The sequence below is a fragment of the Plutella xylostella genome, chromosome 21 (assembly GCF_932276165.1).
Source record: "Plutella xylostella chromosome 21, ilPluXylo3.1, whole genome shotgun sequence".
NCBI lineage: Eukaryota > Metazoa > Arthropoda > Insecta > Lepidoptera > Plutellidae > Plutella > Plutella xylostella.
In genome coordinates, this window is record NC_064001.1 from 905519 (window position 1) to 921366 (window position 15848).

The window sequence follows — 15848 nt, forward strand, 5'->3', positions numbered from 1 at the left end:
TCTATTTGACTTAGGCATAAGCCTAGTGATGTCACGGTAGGTAGAGTCTAGGCCTTTGAACAACTGAAAACCTATTTTAATGTCCACGATTTATTTCTTTAGATAAAGTACATTAAAAAGTAGTGTGTGAACTAAAACAGCTAGTAAACGGTAGTATATTATGTATAGCATTGAACACGAACAGACAAAGAAACAGATATAGACAATTATTTTCAAAACCTTACGAATACCTCTACTTATCTTGTAAAATACTAACGGTGATACCAGCAAAAATATGCACAAAAAATAACGTCAATTTACATATTGTTTGCGATACGCCGACAGACGCCGGCATCTCAGATGAAAAGAAGAATAAATATTTGAAAAAAGAACATTAATTGTCAATTTGAATAACTTTTTTCCTCGACAAACCTTTTCGGTTGTCTCGCCAGCCAGCCACACGGCCGGCGGCGGCGGGACACAGAGATATTTGTTACACTAATACCCTCCGAAGGGACCCCGAATTAGTTTACTCAACTCACTAGAGTTAAATGAAGGTTTATTTAGTTTAAAACCCTCATTTCCTGTTGTATATTTCATAATGTAAAACTTTTGTAATCGCAAGTTAGGGAATGTGGAGTCAGGATGAGTCAGGTAATGAAATTGAATGGAAAGGGATTGGGCAATGGGCAACCATTCGATATTACTTAATATGTGTACACGTGTATACACGAAGTATTTGGTTTCAGATAATTAGGCGTTCACGACTAGATATTCTGGCTAGATGGGGTGACGACTTGCGAATGGTGGCTGGTTATGATTGGATGCGGAAAGATAGATAGATAGATAATTCTTTATTGCACACAAACACATAAATTACACGAGGAAATACACAACAAGAAAGCTAAAGATCGCAACCAGTAGCGTGGGAGAGGCCTACGTCTAGCAATGGAATGCTATAAGCTGATGGTGACTAGATATTTGTGAGCATAAACACAATGTACCTAAATCTCATGTATCAAAATTATTTGAACATATTACTTAGTAGAGCGTAAGTTTTATTATAATTACACTCTCAAATAGCCAGAAGTGGAAACTTAAATGTATTTGAAATATAATTGAAATTTTATTCAGATAATCTTAAAAAAAATTCACTCAACTGTACGTAAATATGCGAACATCCAATCTCTTTCTACTTGAAGAGTAAAAAAAATACTAAATTATTTTTGCATCCACGATCCACCTCACAAAGAGTAAGAGACCCTGGACGATTACTCCAGCTTGACAGAAAACGAACGCTCTAGAGCTATCATACAATTGGCAAGTTTATTACAACGAGATAGAGTCATGGCAGTTTTTTGTAAGGTTAGTTTTGCGTATGGTAAAGTGACCCCTGCGCTCATCTCATGAGAGTGCTCACTCTAACTACTTAAAGTTACTCGCTGAAATATGTATCCCTTCTTTATTATTCATAGAAACAATAACGGATGAATTTCGCTCGGGAGGTCTTAGCCTTAGCCCTATCTCCCTTACTGGCTCGAGGGTTCAGTATAATCTTCTATGTTCTACATCAGTGTTTTTCAACCTGTGGGTCGCGACCCCCTGGGGGGTCGCGAAGCTTCTGTAGGGGGGTCGCCAGAGGCCGAAAGTGGGTATTTTAGAACAAAAAACAATTCAATTAATATTCGTATTCGGCGATACGGCTCGCGACCTATCACGTGAGTACAAATGTACAGCGAAAAACGGGTGCAATCTAGAAATTATTCTAAAAATCGCTAACGACGGTGGTACCTTCGGCAATTTCTACGTCCCAGGCACCAGGGATTAGAAGGTAGGTTCTTAAAATTGGAATTAGCATGACGAGGGGAATGGCCTTGGCAGTTTTTGGAAAAAAGTCTTTCAAACGGAAATTATATTTTTTTTATCCACTGGCGACGCTAGTTCTGCGTATAATAGCGCAAAAGGGTCTCTGATATCTCTTGCTCTGAGAAGTAATGACATAATTCTTCAAATTATTATCTACCACCATTTAGGTACCAAGTAGATAACATGCCTTGATGTTCACCTCACAACCGGCTTCTTCAGTAGAAGATTGTGTCGGAGAAAAAGCATAATAATTTTGTAAAGCCATGTACGTATTTAGTTTTTTGCAGTAATGACATTGTTATTTCACCCTTGAAGAATTTTTTCAAGATATTTAGGAAAGCTGATATAAGTCAGAAAGAAAAGCTGATTTCAAAAGAAAAGTTATGTCGACGTTCCTGATGTATGTAATTATAAAATAGTGTGTTTCATATCTGATAAGTATTTACCTATTTATAATATCCGAATCCTAACCATGGATACCACAAATACGTCGTATGGAATGAATATTGGTAATACTGTAACATATAAAGACGTACATGATAAAAAAAAACCCAAACGGGTCAAGGGGGTCGCGAAATATTTTTTTTACACCAGGGGGGTCGCATCATGAAAAAGGTTGAAAAACACTGTTCTACATAACTCAAGTAAAAATAAACATGATATAAATTTAATAGAATAAATCAATTACGGTGAATTAAATCTTGAAAACACTCTCGTTGAAGTAACCTCTTCACAAAACACAATTCAAAGACGTAGGTATTTATACGTCTTGTTTAACTTATAACAACGAACTATACTTACCTACTATACTTTTTTATCTTAAAAACAAACTGACTATTGCAAATGACCACCACCGTTAAATTCTAAATAACAATTCACATAAATATTGACTCTTACTACGCGCAAATTAATAAAACTGTTTATCGTCCGCTCAAAGCCCTCTATTGTACTAGTATTGTGCCAACGATATTTAATACGAACAAGGATGGAGTATCCGGAGAGGAGGAATGGGGTCTCTGTAATACTGGTCTTGACTTATCACAGGACCCCAGCGCTAAGATTTTTAATTTTAATTTTTAATAAAAAAGTCTCGACAAATCCGCTCTTATTTGGAATTAGTTCAGTTAGAAAATTTGCTTCTTTATTCATTGGAACAATGTTTGTCATTAGGTTGAACTTGGCGAAAAATAAAACGCAGATAGATTCTAGCTTTGTTTTTGTATGTGACACTCCATCTTGTTCGCATATTGTTAGTCTAAGTATTGTACAAGACAAAATTAGCATAGTCTCTTTTACGGCGGCGGCGACGGTTCGAAATTCATAAATTCAAGCGGATCCTTTTGAAACGTAATTACTCCTAGTTAGCGGTGTGTTTTCCTCTTTTCTGTCATAATTATTATAATTGCTGTGAAATACATATTAAATTATGACTCGTTAAGGCGTATTTTGTCTTTGTTTAAAGCGGTGACTAAATTAGACGCTTGATATTATTATGTTACTCGCTAAGGTCGCTTGTAGGTTGATAGAGCCTCAAAAAAATGTTTAGGAGGTTGAAGTTTTTTTAATACGATGACTTTATAGATTTAAATGATTCATTTATTATTGAATCGTGTTCTGTTACCGTGTTGTACTTTTTAGTCATGCGTTATTGAGAGATATACTTATTACCTATTATTTTTCAAATTGAAAGCTAATGAACTTCAGTATTTATTTAGTGACTGATAGAACTTGGAGAATGTAAAACTTTTCCGTATTACAAAATTGTTAAAATACTTTCATGAATCTGAACCAAAGCTCACGGTCAACATTTAGCAGTCAAATATAATAAGAATACAGAATACAGACCATAAAAGAATGTGACCCTAATAAAGTTTAAAATATAGAATGACGCAAAAATGCTATAGTAGGCTGAAATGAGGTATCACAAAAGGTCATTTTAAACTACTTTCGTCCTACGACTTTTGAGAATTCAAGACAAACGTTATTCAGAACTACCCCCATTTTTAACACCCTGTATAAGTGTATATCACAATCACCTTGGTGGTTCTTGGCGACTGGCCAGCCCTGGCTCACACTAACAGTGATATAGATAGGACGCGATCTCTGCCAGAAACCGCATGTCGAAACTTATAACCTACCGAATATACCTACTTGAGTAGGCTGTGGTGGCTCCCTTTTGGATCACTTCTTGCTTCTTCGGGAAATTCGTTCCTGTTCACCTAACTTATGATTTAGTCTTCAATAATTAACATATTATGTAATTGTAAGTATAAACCTACCTATATTGAGAAAACTGTGTTTTTCCCAAAATCAGATGTCAGTAAAAGTTATCGTAAAAACATTCCATTAGAAGCTCATAAAGAGGTTGTTATTATACTTTAAAGTACGTCTATCTATAATTATGTTTTAAAATACTTCTATAGAAACGTAGGTTGTATATCTTAGTTTTTTGCGCAAACCTTTTTTTTCATATGAGAATACTTTCCACGTGCCGAAAAAATAATTAAAACTTCGTGCCACAACCTCGCATTCCGCCCCGCACAAATTAACGTCAAAGCGATCCTCCACACTCATCGAGAACCCACCCTTAACATCTCTCACAAAATATGCATAATACCCACTTAAACCCTCTATCCGCTTTGATATAAAGAACGTAATGAGTTGCCAAAGCATTGTTCAATCAAACACGACACAGACTACTCCTGTAAAATGGAATCTTTGTGGCAGAATTTTAGGTCTATCTTGCGTAGATTTCTCCCGTACGGAGTGTTAGATTCGTGGGATGATTTGAATCCTCGTCTCTACCTGGCTGTGCATATCTATTGGCTGAAGTTCTTCGGCATGTGGTACAACAAGCACTCCCCGCGAAGCCCCCTGTACTGGCTGCAGCTGCTGTATGGGGCCGTCGTGTTGTTCCTCACCTGTATCCTGCCGACTTTCGGCGAAGTCTACTATTTGTTGCAGCACACGGATGATGTCGGCGATATTGCTGAAGGGTAATTTAAACTCACGAGTAAAGGAAAAAATTACACAAAAGGACCCAATTTTAAAAAACATTTCATTCATAATTAAATAAATCGATTACACCCGAGTCCACGGTATTATGTGGGTAAATTGTATTAGGATTTCGTAACTTTATTTATAAGAATCTAAAATCATAAGACCTTACTATAAATACTCAGACACAAACGCCTTATTTTGTGAAATTCCGTTCCTAATTAAAAGTTTTTGGTCGTTATATCATACGTAATACGACAATTTTTTTCATTTTTAACTACAGTGTGCCCAGGAGATATTTGCCTCAGTTCCAAGTTTCAATTTCACTAAACAAACAGAGAAAAACTCTCTAAAACTGAATGGTCTCTTCATAAAGAGCTTTTTACTAATAAAAGAGTTTACATAACAACTTGCTCAGCAAAAGCTTTCTGTATAAAGCTGTTGGTACTGACTCAGCTCTATGCAACTGTAAACTTGGTATAAATACATACGATGTATGTCTAGCAAATGGGGATACTAAATCATAGAAAGTATGGTGATTCATTAGCAACTTATATATTTTTTGTTTTACTATTAACTGTATTTTTTATCCCTCTAGCAAAACGATAAACTTTAAATATGCTAAAACAAACAATGAAGTTTGTCACCTATAACTTTTCTCTTTGAATCTCATCCGATACTATGATTCTCGCTCTAATCTTCGCGTTAGTCTAGGTTTGTATGCCCTGAAACACTAACTAAAGTGTATTTAAAATTTTATGTCAAGTTTAATTTTTAAATTAGGCACACAAATAATCATCGTACATCATAATAGTACATATTTCCAGCCTATACCTGTTCCTGAGCGAGATCTACACGTTCTTCAAGATCAGCGTGTTCTGGTGGAACAAGGCGGCCATCTTGTCTCTCCTTCAGTACCTCCACTGCCCCGAGTTCCGTGCGACGGAGCCCGAGCACCGGCCCGCGCTGCGCCGCCGCGTGGCCGCCGCGCGGTTTGTCATGACGTACTACTCTACCATGTGCGTCGGCGCTGTTTCTGGTAACTATACGTCCTGTCTCTGCTCGTTTGTTGCAGATCGTGGCTTTACTATTTTATTAGAATGAGAATTGAATACTAAATAGTATGTAATCACATTAACCTTTTTATTAAAGTCAATATTCTACAAACTACTTCCGATTGGAAAAGCCTACACCGCCGGTGAGTCAGCTGCAGGCTGCAGACAAGAGTCAAATATATACATATTATTTAACTCTTTATTGTTACAAACATCACAAATAAAAGTAAAAAGGGTGGACTTAATGCTAAAAGCATTTTCTGCCAGTCAACCCGCAGATCATGTTTATAGGTTTTAAAAAATTACTGTTAATTTACATTTTTACGGTTATTTCATGTAATAATTGAAATCCTTCAAGAAAAAGACTTCAAAACTAAAATCTTACGTTTTGTTAAAATGAAAAATGAGTAGTTTCGTAGCACTCTGCTACGCTGCTACGAGCTACGACTGTGCGCTACGAACGCGGCGTAGCGAGAAACTGTATGATTAATGGCAAAATGCGGATTACGATGCAAACTCGCTCCGAACAAAACTAAGCTGTTTTGGATGTTTTTTTATGCTTCTGCGATGACGTGATTTGTTGGCTCTTGTTCTCATGGCTTCTGTTTTACGTAATTTTCAGACAATAATGCTTCAAAGCCAACAATGTTGAAAATATTATGCGTATTGTTTCCTTATTTATGAGTACTTATTTTAAACATATTTATTTCAGTGGGTATAATAATGCCTATGACTGAAAACTTTGAAGTTTTGCCGACCAACGTGGAATATCCATACATCGATGTGTACCGCTCTCCCATTTATTGGATTATGTATTTACACCATGTGAGTAAATAGACATACTTCCAGTAATATCTTTTTTTCTATAAAACATCGTCGCACGACGTAGGCTCATATAATACAGCTATTTTTAATACTTATCTTAAAAGGTCTAAAAGGAATTAAAGAAGTGTTGTGGCACCCTTTGAAAGTAGCATTGGACCAGCAGTTGTGATTAAGCTAAAAGCCACACAACTTATTTTACTTCGGTTTTGGTTTGGCAGTAAAATATATGTTTGCTGCAGGTGTACTACAAGCCGGCGGTGTGCATCATCGACGGGGTGATGGACACCATACTTGCTGCGTTCATCGCCGCCGCTAGTAATTTTACTATAATTTATTATTACAGTTTACAGTCATTATACAATTATACATTCGCGAGCAATGAAAAATTTCTTCTTACAAAATTCCAATAGCATTTGTTCAATTTTAGTTGGTAATGTTCTAATGCGCTGTTAAATATAAGTTAGTACTTCAATATTGCAGCGGCACGGCTTCATTAAGCTAGTCTATTACGTTTAGGAGTAATTTGGTGCTATTGTCACTGGAACTTTTTCATTGCTGTTGTGTGTTTTTTTGAGTACTTATGAATGAAGTCTGCTTAGAAGAGCGTTTGAGATGAATAGTTGTCTCTATGTAAGACTAGATTTGTAAATAGATACTTAAGATAAGGCGGGTAAACTTTCCAAGTACCTACTCGTTGTTATGTAAATCATTGTTGTTAGACTATTTACGCATACGCTTTACAAACAAGTGAAGTTTCTTCCCGTTGCTAACCATCACATCTCAAGGTTTTGATCTCAGGAATTTTAAAATCGTTAGGACTCTGTGGCCCCAACACGGTTGCGTTATCGAAGTCGATAAACTCATTTAATGCTCGTTCCAAAAATCACAGCACTGTATGGCAAATCACGATATAGTGACGTTTATCTACGTCGATAACGGACCTTGTATAGCGGCAGCAGATAAAGCATGAGTTTTACTACCTATAATTTTAACTATTCTATATTTACAGTCGGCCAGATAGAGATCCTGGCGTTCAACCTTCAGAACTTCGACATGCTGGCGGAGCGACGCCGGCGCCGCGACGCGGACGCGGGGAGGGGGGTGGCCGCGGGGAAGGGGGTGGACGCGGGGAAGGGGGCCGTGGCGCGCCCTGACGACTACTATGTCATGGCCGTACTCAAGGACTGCATTAAGCATCATAACAGCATTATAAGGTAAGCAGAGAAGCTGTAGGTTCGTGGTGATTTATTTGCTTTCTCGTTTGACAGGGTACAGATATCGAGAGAACCGTTTGGATAATAGGTACACTTGTCCAAAATTTTTAATGCACATGCAGATCTTCACACCCGAATCAGTAAATCGTAAGAGTCTTAAAAAACACTTGCATTTTGCACCTTGTTCGAAACAAATAGGAGTCAATAGCATGTGCCAAATAATCGAAAACAAGCGATCTATCAAAGATTTCTATGCGCATTATTAATTTTGGAGCACTGTAAGTAGTTCTAATCAAAATACCAACTTGCAGTTATTGGGTGAAGCTGCATTTTGATATATTATTATGTTGACTGTACGGAGGTAAGTTGGTAGCTACTTACTTATTGTTTTAGATTGGTGATTGTTAAAACTTTATTGGGGCTTGAAAAAGTATACCCATAAATGGCATTGAACCCTCTGTAGTAGATACATTGTAGCTTACGTCTAACAGACGCATTTCTGGCGCATAGCAAAAAACACCATGAATATACAACACATAAACCACCCAACCAAAGTAAACATTGGCCGGGAACATAATTACATAGATTTATGGTCAATAATAATTGCCGGTCCGCCGCCGGTCCCAGGCCAAAATACTCTTTTATGTGTTTCTGCAACACTAAGCCCAACTCAATAAAATAGCCCGCTCGTAAAACTAACATTCTTCTTAATGTTGTTTTTATTCCCATAAGTTTATCCGCTAGTGTTTATTCATTGAATTAGCTGCTAATCTCTCAGGGGCTGTTATCGTGTAAGTGGAGGAATGTATGTATGTAAGTGACTATAAAGAAATAAGTGTGTACGCAAGACGTAAGGTTTATGAAGATAAGATGGAAGCCTTATTAAGGTTTTATAGATAACCAGCTGACCCGCGAGCTTTGCTTCGCCATAATAAGAATTCCCGTGGGAGTTCCGAGATAAATAGCCTATGTTCTTTCTCAGGGTCTAGACCATATGTATACCAAATTTCATTCAAATCCGTTCAGTAGATTTGGCGTGAAAGAGTAACAGACAGACAGACAGAGACAGTTATTTATTTATTGAATTATAGGTATGAATTAATACATAAAAAACAAGCTTAAAGACACTACAATAATCCTCGCAGGATTGTGCGCAGCACCTTCATTCTGCTTTATAATTTATAAACAATTGACAACTTGTATCTATTATTATCTTTTAGTTACTTTCGCATTTATAATATTATTACTAGCTAAAGTTTTCCCGTGGGAATTCCGGGATAAAAAGTAGCCTATGTTCTTTCCCAGGGTCTATACCGTATGTATACCAAATTTCATTCAAATCCGTTCAGTAGTTTTGGCGTCAAAGAGTAACAGACAGACAGACAGACAGATAGACAGACAGACACAGTTACTTTCACATTTATAATATTAATATAATTAGTTAGGATTAGGATATTAGTTACGATATAATGATGGTCCAGCTTAAAGATATAATTTATTCGCTACATAAACCTACTAATGGAATTATCTTCTTCTTCTTATCGTGTTAGTGTCACACATAACAGCTACACTAGGATTTACCACCGTGCCGTGGTGAAAGGATTGGCCTTCAGATTAGCGACAGTCGCTGACTACTCAGAGTACGCCAGACATAACTATGTACATAGGGACGGGTGGTACGACACTCAAGGAGGCTTCTTGCGTGCAACGAACAACCCACGAATCGAATTTAAAAAAGTACCTAATTAATATTATTATGTAGCATAACATCAGCTTCATACAGATTAATAATATTATGAATGCATTTAATATAAGTATACAAAATATATACAAATTTTGTCTGTACTGTAATTTCAAATATTCAAACGTATCGTTACAACACGCTGACTAAAAACTTGTGACACAATTTTATTTATTAACAATATCTGCTGAAACACAACATTTCGCAGAAAAATATTTTCAGTGAATATACTGAAATAAAACATAAAAAACTAACTTTTAACGAGTTCAACAAACGAATCAGCTTAATCCCTTACAAAATACAGAATGCTTGCGCAGTATTCTGCAAATCCCTTTAAACGGCAGAGCTATTGTTGAATGTATTATTCAGGTTTTATAATACTCTCCATATTTTACTTCGACGATAACCGATTTTTGTGATTCTAAAATAGTAGCCATTTCTATTCGTACCATTCCGAGTTTGAAACATTACTTAGTACCTACTACTATTTATGTAAGGCAACAAAACGAACCACTAACTATATCGACATAAATATGTACTTGTATACTCCAACAAATATTTTTTTTTCGGACTAAAGACAGTCAAAATTTATTTTTCGAATAAACTTGATCTCCTCCTGTACCTACGATCTCTGTGTGATGTAGTCTGCCTTTTAATTTGGTGTAAGGTACTAAAAATGTATTTTAAATTTAGAACTACAGAGAATCATTTTTTTAACATAGTATTGTACTCGCTCAAAATAACGGCGACACGGCTCGCAACCTATTACGTAAGAACAAATTACAGCGAAAAGTGGGTGGCTTGCTTGCTAGTCCCCTCTGACTACCCCTTCGGGGATTATAATGATGTAGTCGTGAGCATGTGCAAGTAGTGTGTAAAACATTACATTCGTCAGATTCTTTTTTATTTATAAGATGAATAAAAACATTGGACTTTGACTTTGACTTTGACTTTGACTTTGACTTTGACTTTGACTTTGACTTCGACTTTGATGACTTTGACTTTCCCTTTGACGTTGACTTTATGTATGTGTAATTGCATATGTTGCAGCTACGTGGCGCTGATCGAGCGCGCGTTCAGCCTGGCGTCGGTGCTGCAGCTGATGCTGAGCGCCATGGTGCTGTGTCTCGTCGGGGTGCAGTTCCTGTCGGTACATTGCAAACATTTTTATAAATCACAACAAAATATACACTCTCTTTTTATATAACGTAGCGTTATATAAAGGTGTCCCACTGCTGGGCAAAAGCCTCCCCATGCTTATTTCACACGTTTCTCTTGTCGACCACCTGATGCCAATTGGGCAAAAATCTGTCGCCTAGGTCTGCCTGAGGGCCTTCTCCCGTCGCTCACGGGCAATGAAAAAAGATACAGCGACAATAGCGCTTCAGAGCGCTGCGCTAACCACGACTCTACCTCTTTGTTGTAAAAGCTTACCGTTAGCATGATAGGCCTCATTCATTCATTAATATTAGAACAATCAAATATAAACGTTACCCACTTGTGTTTTTAGATCGAGAACCCGGCGAGCCACCCGATGCAGATCATGTGGATGGTGATCTACCTGTCGTGCATGCTCATCGAGGTGTTCATCCTGTGCTGGTTCGGGGACGACCTCATCTGGAAGGTATGGCGAGGGTTCTGCGGCACGGGTCCGTTATCGACCTCGATAAACCTCTATCGCGTTTAATACACGTTCCACCAATCCGATTTGAGGGCACCGTAGCTTAGGTGATGGTGAAGCTGCTTTCGAAGCTTGGGGCTCGCGGGTTCGAATCCCGCCCTGGGCAAACATTCAGGTGAACACTTGTGTTTGCCTTGTGCCTGGTGTCATTTATCTATTTAATAATAATATTTATCTATGCATGTATTTGTGTAGATATAGGTATCAGCTGTCACATTGATTTATTTAATCACTGGCCGTGGCCGTAGTAGCTATGGCGAATCGTGAATTCGTGATGTAGTGACGTTCATCTACGTCGGTCGATAACGAACTCGTTGTGGTGGCAGATGGTGGTAGATGGCTTGGAGTTATGATGTTTTACGAAATTACGGATTAAATCTGGTGCCCTATCTCGAAGTCAAAACGAAATAATATTTTACGAATTTAGTGTCAAATTCAATACATTTTGAATCCGAAAATCACAGTCCAAACAAGTTGGCGATAGGTACACTGAGCCTTATCGTGCTTGGTGTAGCTTCAGAGCTAAGATTTGCCACTGTGGTGAAAGGATTGGCCAGTCAGATTAACTACTTGACTGTTTAAATGAGATTGGTTGTTGTAATAAATGAGCATAATTAAATAATTGCTCATACACATTTTTGCTTCGCTGTGGTCGGTTGAAACATAAAATCAACTGTAAATTCTTTACATATAATCGACATTTTCACAAAATGTAGTCGGTGTGACCAACAAATAATAAATCAAAAGTATTCGCCGCAACATAGCTCGTGTGGGAATATTTATAAATTGTTCAAACTGATTCGCAATCCAAGCCTGAATTATTAAAATGTATCTATATAATAATAATGTTTATCAAATTTGTCATCACTGTGGATATTTAACAAACACTAATAACTGACGCTAATTGTGAAGAATTTATTTGGGTCTTAACACGTTACTAAATATGGTTTTTATGTTAAAGAGATAGGTACACCTGTATAAGTCCATAGGTTAGACTTGTATATTTCTTTTCAAATCATTTCATAAGTTTATTTACCTATTCAATACAAGCAATGGAATCTTTCCTCTATACAATAACAATGTAGATTTTAATAGCGTACGACTAGACTGTAGATTCCCTTTATTGCTTAACTCAACGTTAAGTGGAGGCGATTGACATAATCTGTAGTCGTTTGTGGAACAAGTGTAGAAGTCGCAAGCTCTCGGAGTCCGCCGCTCACACGCGCGGGACATTCGCTTTACAAATCATTTGTACATGCAAGCACAAGTAAAGTTGGATAGAGTGCTACAAACTGGGACTTGCATCTTATTGTAAGGGCTTATTTCACAATGTCTGGATAATGGGGACCTACCTGCCTGTGGGATAAACATGCGGTCACTGTCTAAAACATTATCACAGAGAGTAACAGCTTTTATCCAGCAGGTAAAATGATATGTGAGCATGTATTTGTATATTTTTACTTATAAATTAGTTTAATATAAATCATCATCATCATCACCAGCCAACAATCTTCGACACCATATTAAGATTAATAACCTAATTCATTTAATATTAGGCATGCTTATGTGTAATGAAAATGTGAAATATGATGAAATTCCGTGAGCGACCACCGACCGGCCACAGCAGGGAATGCGTCCCGTCGCCGCCGCGACGGAATATTTGCACACATTGTTATTATTATTAGGTATTTATGATACGATGAGCCTCCAGACGTTTGAGGCTGAACACATTATTATCAAATATTCAGTACAGTAATGCAAAAAAATATGATTTAATTTAGTTTTTGGTTTTATCAAACATTTAATCGAAATTAAATGTACTGCTGTGTTGCTTTGACAATCAAAACGTCCACTGCAAAATTACTGTCGAATCGTCAGTGTCGCCCATGTGTCAGTGTCGCTCCCGCTCACAATTGAGTTCAAGTTGAGACAAGATTCTCGAACCTCCGGTAACGTCACTGTTAAGTAACGTATAGATTCATCGCTAACGTTAGAATTTCGTTCGAAACTTTTATTACTTAACTTTTTTATGGGCATAAGACTTTTTAATCTATACACGTTTGATACCAAAGTCGATATGTGACTCACTCACTGGTGGCGCTGTTCTTTTTCTACATCTTAGCGAATCGACATGTAAGCCCGTGATAAGCCTTCTACTAAATTTGAATATACCTTTAATGCCTATTATAATTCCAGAGCTCGTCGCTCCGCCAGGCCGCGTTCGACGGCCCGTGGCGGCGCTGCGGGCGGCGCGCGGCGCGCTGCGTGCTGCTGCTCATGACGCGCTGCCAGCGCCCGCTCGCCGTCACTGCCGGCAAGATCTTCCCGCTCTCGCTGCAAACATACACTGTGGTACACGCGCTTTTTTAAACTATGTCTATATTTATAGTGACCTGAGCATACATAGGTACAATCTCATGTCATTGTCCCTGGAGCGCCCCTCGTCCCTCAAGTTCACCTCGCTACTTTTGACAGATTCTCATTTTCATTCGAGGAAGACGGAAGTCTTAAGAAGACGTGACAAAAGTTCTCCGTCACGCTCGCTCTTGAGGCTGCGCGATGTGAGTGAGCGAGATACGAAACTTGAGTCACGTCTTAATTGCGCCCCGTGCTAGCCTAGTAAGTCTGACATCAATGATCCATGGAGCAGTGGTTCTAGCCGCTGATGCGAATGCCGCAGTTCTCTATGTGAGTGGTGAGACCCGTCCTAAAACACAGGGTTTCACGATTATTTCAATAAGATATTCCCACTTATGCGTGATATGCGTAGCTAATTAAATCTGTATACAACATCAATGTTTGAATCAATTAATAGACGGTGATAATCGACTTGTCAAGTAGTCTAGAGGTCATCATGACTCTTGAGCTCTATGACAAGGTTCCGGAAACCTACAAAGGTCTATGTTTAATCAGTCGGCAGCATCAAAGTGATGAATTCACATTAAACTCTCCTTTTTACGTATCGGGCATCGCCATATTGGCTACATTACTCGAATGCCTCAACCTTCCTACGGGTTTCACTTAAGGCTTCCGAGGAAATTAATTGCTTACCTTCATCACATTATTTATGGGATTGGATACGCTTTGATTTATCAATAAACTTTCAGTGTGAACAAATTAATTAGAATAGGATAGAATATATCTATAATGACCACGGCCATCAAAATAATAAAACTGACCAAAAATTCTTAGATACTAGTACCAATAAATAAAAGGTGGCCCTATAGCTAAGAGCAATCTCTTACCGGCAACCTTTTTACATTTAAATGTATTTTCTTTTTCAGTTGATCAACTGGTCGTACAAGGCGTTTGCTGTTATGAGCAACATGAAAACGTGAATTCTTCTAAGTTTACTAAGTATTTTTGGAAAAATATTATGCTGTGTAAACTAGGAATTAGTTAATGAACATGCAATTAAATTAAAACATCATCATACCTATTATTTTTATTGAATACCTAATAATGATAGCATCTTAGTATTCTCACATTATGTTGGAAGATGATAATTGTCGATACAGGGGTCACTGTAACTATTGACGATAAAATAAGTTACGGAGCATTGTTGCACGAGCCTCGACTCTGTCTCGTTGTATTAAACGTGCGGATTGCATGACAGCTCTCGTTCGTTCGTTTTTCATCAGTATAGTGGAAGAGTAACCCTCCAGACGCTGGGTTGTATACTGTAACAACGTAGTCTCTGTTATTTACCATGAGGCACTATACTTTGTAAAATATAGCATAGGGCTATGACTGACAGGTGCCAGGTAAATATAAAATTGGTTTTCCCTTGAAACATTGACAAAAGAATAAAGAGGACTTGGCATAAAAATCGGTACTTAAAAATATATCGTCGTCTCTTTTTAACTTATTGGTGTTATCGTACGTAAAAAAGGACAACAGTAGTTTTGTCTTTGCCTAAAATTACAACATTGCGATCGGTCGCCATGTTGATTGACCAAGATTGACATCCAAACACAAGGTACTTCAGCTGTCAAACAATTTGTTTGTTTACATTTTTCAAGAAAAAAGCCGCCATTTTAATTGACACCAAAGTTTAGGTAAGCGCATTTTTTTCGTTGATATGGCATGTCCTCTCTTTATTCTTTTGTTAATGCCTTGAAAGCGTACAAATGACAAATAAAATATATGGATTTGACAGGAGTGACCTACATGCTCAATGCTCATGCTATATTTCACAAAGTTTAATTACAACGACACCATCCTATTGAGGGAAAATCTCGTAACAAATTAGCGCTCGCATCCAACCCACATCTCATTTAAATAAAAAAACACGATTCCGAAAATATATTGATATTTCGGCGAAAAAAAGAATGTCGAGATTTGAAAATTGATTAGTTTTGTATGCAAATAGAGCATTGCCGAAGCGTGGCGCGGACACGGGGTCGATAAATCTTGCCCACCGCGGCTAGTCTACTAATGTAATGGCGGCTCAGTCAAGTGTCGTTTCCGTGGTTTTAGAATCTTAAGAG

General features: G+C 37.7%; 1 protein-coding gene across 1 annotated transcript; it reads left to right on the forward strand.

The window, feature by feature from the left end:
• The first annotated feature begins 4239 nt into the window (after positions 1-4239).
• LOC105391546 (odorant receptor Or2) lies at positions 4240-14778 on the forward strand. Its single transcript, XM_048628615.1, has 9 exons — positions 4240-4841; positions 5670-5881; positions 6610-6722; positions 6962-7037; positions 7732-7936; positions 10728-10827; positions 11188-11301; positions 13555-13710; positions 14643-14778. The coding sequence occupies exons 1-9, from the start codon at positions 4555-4557 to the stop codon at positions 14694-14696; spliced, it is 1317 nt and encodes a 438-aa protein (XP_048484572.1). The 5' UTR covers positions 4240-4554; the 3' UTR covers positions 14697-14778.
• The last annotated feature ends 1070 nt before the right edge of the window (positions 14779-15848 follow it).

Coding starts and splice junctions, on each gene's coding strand:
- LOC105391546 (XM_048628615.1), top strand. CDS start 4,555: ATGGAATCTTTGTGGCAGAATTTTAGGTCTATCTTGCGTAGATTTCTC. Junction 6,723..6,961: donor GGATTATGTATTTACACCAT/GTGAGTAAATAG, acceptor TGTTTGCTGCAG/GTGTACTACAAGCCGGCGGT. Junction 10,828..11,187: donor TCGGGGTGCAGTTCCTGTCG/GTACATTGCAAA, acceptor TTGTGTTTTTAG/ATCGAGAACCCGGCGAGCCA.